Source organism: Triturus cristatus, chromosome 10, assembly GCF_964204655.1.
Source record: "Triturus cristatus chromosome 10, aTriCri1.1, whole genome shotgun sequence".
Taxonomy (NCBI): domain Eukaryota; kingdom Metazoa; phylum Chordata; class Amphibia; order Caudata; family Salamandridae; genus Triturus; species Triturus cristatus.
The window spans coordinates 314,976,831-314,983,349 of NC_140593.1; the positions used below are offsets into that span (position 1 = coordinate 314,976,831).

At 48.0% G+C, this 6,519-nt stretch overlaps 1 protein-coding gene across 2 annotated transcripts in view; it reads right to left on the reverse strand.

Annotated features, from left to right (window-relative positions):
• STEAP1 (STEAP family member 1) overlaps window positions 1-5,537 on the reverse strand; it is a 95,086-nt gene extending 89,549 nt beyond the window's left edge. Inside the window, exons 1-2 of one of the 2 annotated variants that reach the window (XM_085631361.1) lie at window positions 5,356-5,537; window positions 4,142-4,279 (exon numbers count right to left, since the gene is read on the reverse strand). In XM_085631361.1, the coding sequence (XP_085487487.1) occupies window positions 4,142-4,177 (36 nt within the window). In that variant the 5' untranslated portion in view covers window positions 4,178-4,279; window positions 5,356-5,537. Of the gene's footprint in view, window positions 1-4,141; window positions 4,280-4,827 lie in introns of both variants that reach the window. The other variant, XM_085631360.1, reaches the window with a different exon arrangement.
• Window positions 5,538-6,519: the final 982 nt, after the last annotated feature.

Genomic DNA, 6,519 nt, shown 5'->3' on the forward strand with positions numbered 1-6,519 from the left:
AGACTTTTTGGGCTGGACCTGGGAGAGGCCCGGTATCAGCAGTGTAAGCAAAGAGGCCTATCTTGGTGGGGGGCCCTGGTTGTGATGGTGGCCACCCCCAGGGCTGTGGAGGAGTTACAGGGTGATCCAGAGTCTGCACATACCAAGGGGTACATCATGCAGCAGCACCGCGGGGTACTAAGCCAGGATACCCAGGGATGTTTTAGCGTTGTCCCCTGGAAGAACGACGGCGCCCCGTTAGCCGACAGGCGGTTGTGGGTCTGAGCAACCGGGGGCTGCCATGTATTCTCCGCCCACCCCTCACGGGGGGGGCGTGTGAAGCAAGTGGACTGGGGGTCCACGGATGGGAGGGGTGGCCCCTCCCAATATTTGGTATACACCATTCGGCGTTGCCATGGTGACTTTAGGCTTATCAGACGGTCAGGCGGCATAGGGGCTGGCCTGCCCTGGGATCGCCCGTAAGATAACCCACCATGTTTGCATATTGGTTATGCTAATAAACCTGCAGCAATATTTCTCCACTTACAATACAGTGTCGTGTGGTTTATTTATGTACTTATGTGTTTTGTGACAACTGTTGCCGATATTGGCACTATGTAAGGCTGCCCGGGGTGGGGTTGCGCAGCAGCCCCCACCCCTAAAAGGGCGGCCGCCTTAGTGCCACAGGAAAGCACAGGGGTGAGAGGTCTAGTCCCTGGGTCCGCCAGGGGAGACCCCAGCAGATGGCTACTTCCGGCGGGGGCGGGAAGGGGACAGGGGTATTTATACTGTCTCCGCCCCTTCCTCGCCCTCTTGTCCCTCTTGTTCGCCTTGCCCGCCCCTCCGCTTACCCAGCGTCCGGAGGTACAAAGGGGGGGTTAGGTTTTCTAACATGTTACTTTGTATTGCAGGAGGAGTTACAGGGTGATCCAGAGTCTGCACATACCAAGGGGTACATCATGCAGCAGCACCGCGGGGTGCTAAGCCAGGATACCCAGGGATGTTTTAGCGTTGTCCCCGGGAAGAACGACGGTGCCCCGTTAGCCGACAGGCGGTTGTGGGTCTGAGCAACCGGGGGCTGCCATGTATGCTCCGCCCACCCCTCACGGGGGGGGTGTGAAGCAAGTGGACTGGGGGTCCACGGATGGGAGGGGTGGCCCCTCCCAATATTTGGTATACACCATTCGGCGTTGCCATGGTGACTTTAAGCTTATCAGACGGGCAGGCGGCATAGGGGCTGGCCTGCCCTGGGATCGCCCGTAAGATAACCCACCATGTTTGCATATTGGTTATGCTAATAAACCTGCAGCAATATTTCTCCACTTACAATACAGTGTTGTGTGGTTTATATATGTACTTATGTGTTTTGTTACAACTGTTGCCGATATTGGCACTATGCTACCTCCTTGTGAGACTGCAACATCGCTTCTTCTCCAGGTGTGGGTGGATGGGCTTCGGTTCTGATAGCACCCAGGCCCTGCTCCTTATCGTGAGCAGACTCAAAGAGCAGCTGCGCTTATAACCCCTCCTCCCCCCAACCTGTGACAAAGTGGTTGCCCCCTTATATGGGGAATCAAAAATACCAAGCCCCTGATTGGCCCATGGGTTTGGCGCCCTTATGCTCCTTTTTGGCACCCCATTCGCCTACCCCCCTGTTTCCTGGGGAGAGGGGGTCTTCCCCTTTCTTGGCGCTGCAAAATCATTTTTTCAGGGCACCAGGCTGTTAACGCGGAAGCTTTCTATGCCTTCTGCACAGGAGGCCTCTGATATAGAAATAAGCTAGTTTAATTTGGTTTATTAAATTAGTCTATTATCTATACTGCTAAAAGAATGCTAAAGGGGGACAAGCTCCAGGGCGCATTATGAGCTTGTAGGCGCACTGCTTCACGGAGCCTTTCTTTCGCTACTAATAAGGACTCATCTTGTTCCTTCCACCTCCCAGAGTGCATTGCGAAGAGAATGTCCACAAGCTTGTTTGAATCTTGAATGACTTTCCGTTACTATGTACAGCGCTCCTAACTCAGGGCTTTAAGTGGGCCGGGTCTGTCCGGGTCTCAGCACCGGCAGTTATTTTCAGGGGGCCTCGAAACGGGTCTCTATCGGGCTCTATTTTTGGACCTCGCAGAGGTAGTCCGTTTTCTTTTTTTTTTCTTGGACCGCAGTGAGAGCATGCTCATCGATGTGCCTTATCGGCTTTTTGATCTCGGCTGTGATGTGAAACCTCTTGCCGAGTTGCTTAGGGTCTGTGTTTTGGTATTACTTGCAGCGTGGCAGCCCCTGCATAAGATAACATGACACCTGTGATTCGGCAGCCCCTGCAGTTTGTTGTCTCTCGCATAGGAGAACTTGGCCTGAAAGGCAGGATTCGGTTGGTTCCCGGTCAGGTTAGGGTTTGAGTCTCCGCAGCTTCACTGACAGGCACGGTGTCGGAGGGTACGAATGAAACCCTCCCAGCCCCTGGCCCCGCTTCTCGCCCCAGGAGTCCGGGTTTGTAGCTAACATCAGAGTATTTCCGCTACAACGTGGTTTTCTCCTGTCAGGAGGACGACGCACTAGCTGGTGAATCTTAACGCAGCGAACAGAGACGATTGTAGCCCCCCTCACCCCAGCCATCACTTGTGCGTCCACCAGACGTACCATCTGTGCAAAAATAAGACTACGTCGACGTTTTAAAAAATATATATATATACGTGGCTATTAGCTAGCTGGTGCAAACTCTTTTTATCATGACAGCTTTCTCAAGAATCCACAATACGGTTGCAGCTTGCACGTGCGGTGCGTCTTCATTGATCCCGCGTGCACTTGGGGCAGGGCCGGTTCTATGATTTGCGGGGCCCTGGGACAAAAGGGAATGTGCGAGGCCCCTTAAGTGACCCCTTGCAAGGAAACCATTCAGAGACACTGCGGGAGGCCCATTGTACAGTATTTTAGTGCCCCCACAGTTTTAACTTTCAGCCCACAAGCAATTCTCTCACCTTCAGCCTGATGGGTGTAAGAATTGCTTGTGGGCTGAGAGTTAACACTGTGGGGGCGCTAAAATCCTGTACAATGGGCCTCCCACAGTGTCTGAATGGTCTCCTTGCAATTGGGACAAAAGGAAGCATCTCCCTCCCCTAGGCGTCCAGACACCATCCCTGAGTGGCCAGGGGGAAGGGACTCCTCCCATGGACTCTAATTGCAAGGAGACAGGGAAACAACAGGGCACACGATCGGTGCGGGGCCCCATGCTGGTAGGTTGAGTGCGAGGCCCTGGGCAGCTGCCCACGCTGCCCATGCCTAGCGCCGGCCCTGTGGGAGACAGAAAGCAGGCAGCGGGCAGCCCACTGTGGCTCCTCCGGGTACACGTCGCAGTCCAGCTTCAATTATACTATTATGAAAAACGAATAGTGCGAGGCGATTATCAAGCTTTGTTAATTAGGTGATTATGGGGAAGAGAAACGGTGGTACGGATCACATAAGAACGCAGTATATCGGATTTTATAAAGTAAATATTGCCTAACCTGCTTATTTTAATTATTATTGTTCCATTACCACTGCTATTATTAATATTATCATCATTGCAAATAATAATATTTGTTGATAACGATGAAAACAAAATTGCAATAAAAAGTTATTTTTATTGCAATTTTGTTTTCATCGTTATCAATAAAAGAATGATAATGTAATAGTACTGATGTAAATAAATAAGCATAGTTTTTATGTTGATTCTGCATGGCGAGTAAAGTAGGGCGTGCTCTAATCCGTGTTTACAGGCCCAGCTGGGTTGTGGTAGATGTGATTCGAGGTGTACACCAGGCTGTACTGAAGTAAATGTTCTTCGACAACCTGTGTCACAATTCTACCTGCATTGAGGTCAGGCGGAATATATTGTGTCATGTCTATGTTTGTGTATACTGCAGTTGTTCTCTGAGGAGTCCTAGAGTTATCTCTATTTAGACCACGCCCCTACTTAGGCCACACCCCTTTGAGGTTTGCCCCACCCCTTTTAGAGCACCCCCAGTTTTTTTTTCCCACTTAAAGCCCTGTCCTAACTACCCAAGGTAGGTTACGCTGTAAAAGTAGAGTACCTCCAGATACGATACTAACACAAATTTTGGCATTACGGAATGGCAGGCTCAAAATGACAAAACAGCTTGATGAGGAGGTGAGCATTCCTACTTACCACTGAATTAAACTCTTTTTCGTCCGTAGTGTGCATTTTTTAGTCCTTTATGGCATTCCAAATTCCACTGTTACTTTTGAACTCCACTGCAGAACACTGTGTCTTTTATTTTCAAACGGATATCATGAAAGGCCAATCCTAGGTAAACAAACACATCAGAGGACTGTAAGCACAGAGAGAGTAAAAGGGCAGGTACTTTATCAACTAGATTTCACCCATACGCCATTTTGGCAAAGAGTTATACAGTTTAACAACAAGAGCGAGGTAATAAAATCCATGATTTTTAAACACCGTTGAACAGCCAGTTCCATTTTAAGAAAAAACTACAATTAGGCAGTTCCCATTTAATAGTGTGGACGTATAATCTACAAAAGGTGGCCTAGTTTAATATGACATGCTGTCAGTATTTTCAGTATTGAAAAATAAAACAATTATTTATTTTTAGGTTAAATTAATAGTCTTACTTCTGCCCCAAAAGCTGTGCTGTATTGAGTTCCTTCATGGAGATGTTTAAAATGAAAACAAAATTAAAACGTTTTACTTAACTGAAAAACCCTCTAACGGAGAGAACAACTTTATTTTTGTTAAGAGGAAATGTTTTTACGTTTTGTAACAAGCAAAATAAATGGCGAGTGAGAGAACACGTATTTCTTTCTATTCGAGCCCTAATGTCTGTCATAACTTACCTCGAGACGTCATGAGCCTTCTCTGTAAACCAAATACAAGCTCCCGACTGTCGCCTGGGAAGGCACGCGGCCCGACTGTAGCTCCTTGTTCCCTTTTCACTGCTCTACTATGATCCAGTCACGTGGGTGTCTGACACACGCACTCACACACACACAGCGCGCACCAGCACCGATGCCAAAGCCCCCGCTCCAGACAGGAGGAAGTTGTCGCTTGAGTCACCTTTTGAAGTAGGTAACGTGGCGGCGCGAGCTCAATGGAACTCATTTAAAGGCAGTCAGACCTGTAAGGCAACCCCGGGAGACCTGCAGGAGGACAGGGCACATGATAAGAGAGGCGAGTTTCACAACTTCAGGAGAACTCGTCCAGGGTCAGCTGTAACAAATCAAATATTTGATCTGGTGTAGATCGGGGGTCAGGGGTAACATTTAGACTACGCCAGTGTTTGTGTTAAACACATCCATAATTTGAAGTGTAAGACAAGAGCATATCCTCGCGGCATCTACATGTTTTAGGTGTCACGTACTTACAGAGTATCTTCCGGTGCCATGACAAGACGTCTGAATCAGAAACTCGTTTAACACAACTTTCGTAATAGAACTTTAATGCCTTTCAGCTGTAACCGCGCTCCCGATGTACGTACTCACTGGCCACTAACCCGCTCCTGAAGCCTGCTGCACCAACTAAAACTCTCGAGATTCACTTTGAACAGATTTCAACATTGTCAATTACTGTAAAATCAAGGACATTCCAAGCTTCTTCCAGGAAAAATAATGCCACAGTGACACCTAGCGGAATTACAGAGAGCTGTCGCTTAGTTGCCCAATAGCCATAATAAGTAGCTGGGTAATAATAAAGTAAAGGTATTAGCTTTTGCTGTTTGAAACATTTCTTATTTTGTAAACAAGAAAAATAATAAATAAACAGACATAAGTGCAAGTGCCTAAAATTATTGTTAGGAGGCCACAGCTCACTCACTTTCTTCACTCTCAGCACATAATACCCACGGTGGCCTTACCTGCTACCTTGCATGTACAATTTTTTGTTTTTGTTTAGTTTTAATAGCGCGAACTGGACCCGAAGGTTTTAGAGCTCTTTACATGAACACCTAAGTTGTAGCGCAGCAAGAGTGTAGTGGGCGAACCTTTAAAAGACCCCGAATCGGGGGTGCAGGGTGATTCATTACCCCACTAATATTTTGAAAAAAGTCTGATATAATAGAGCATTTCACACCCCAATTTTCACCTATATTTGCTACAGAAAGGGAGAATAAATCCTGCAGTACTAAGCAAATTTGTATTACCATGCTACTGAGAAAAGAAGGAGGCTGCATTCAAATTAAAGAAAAAAAACACAAGTGCTGCCAAACTCATGCCACTGAATGCAGTCAATGGTTCATGTGGGTGCAAGAGGTGAGGGGTTCTCTAAAAGGGTCGTGGCTAAAGACGCTTCGTTACGAATCTTTACAAAGAGACGTGTAAGACGTATGCGGTGTTGTCCGGGTGTTACTGTTATGGGGCCTCTGGCACCAGGGTCCCTACACGTGGTGAATAACACTCAGGACAACAGGAGTGTGTTGGTTCCGTCACTGCTGCCGTGGCCGTTCTGCCGACGTGCACGCATGACGTCATATTTATTAGTGGGTTGCACACACGTGATCTGACGCGCACGCCGTTGCATGCCACGTCAGTATC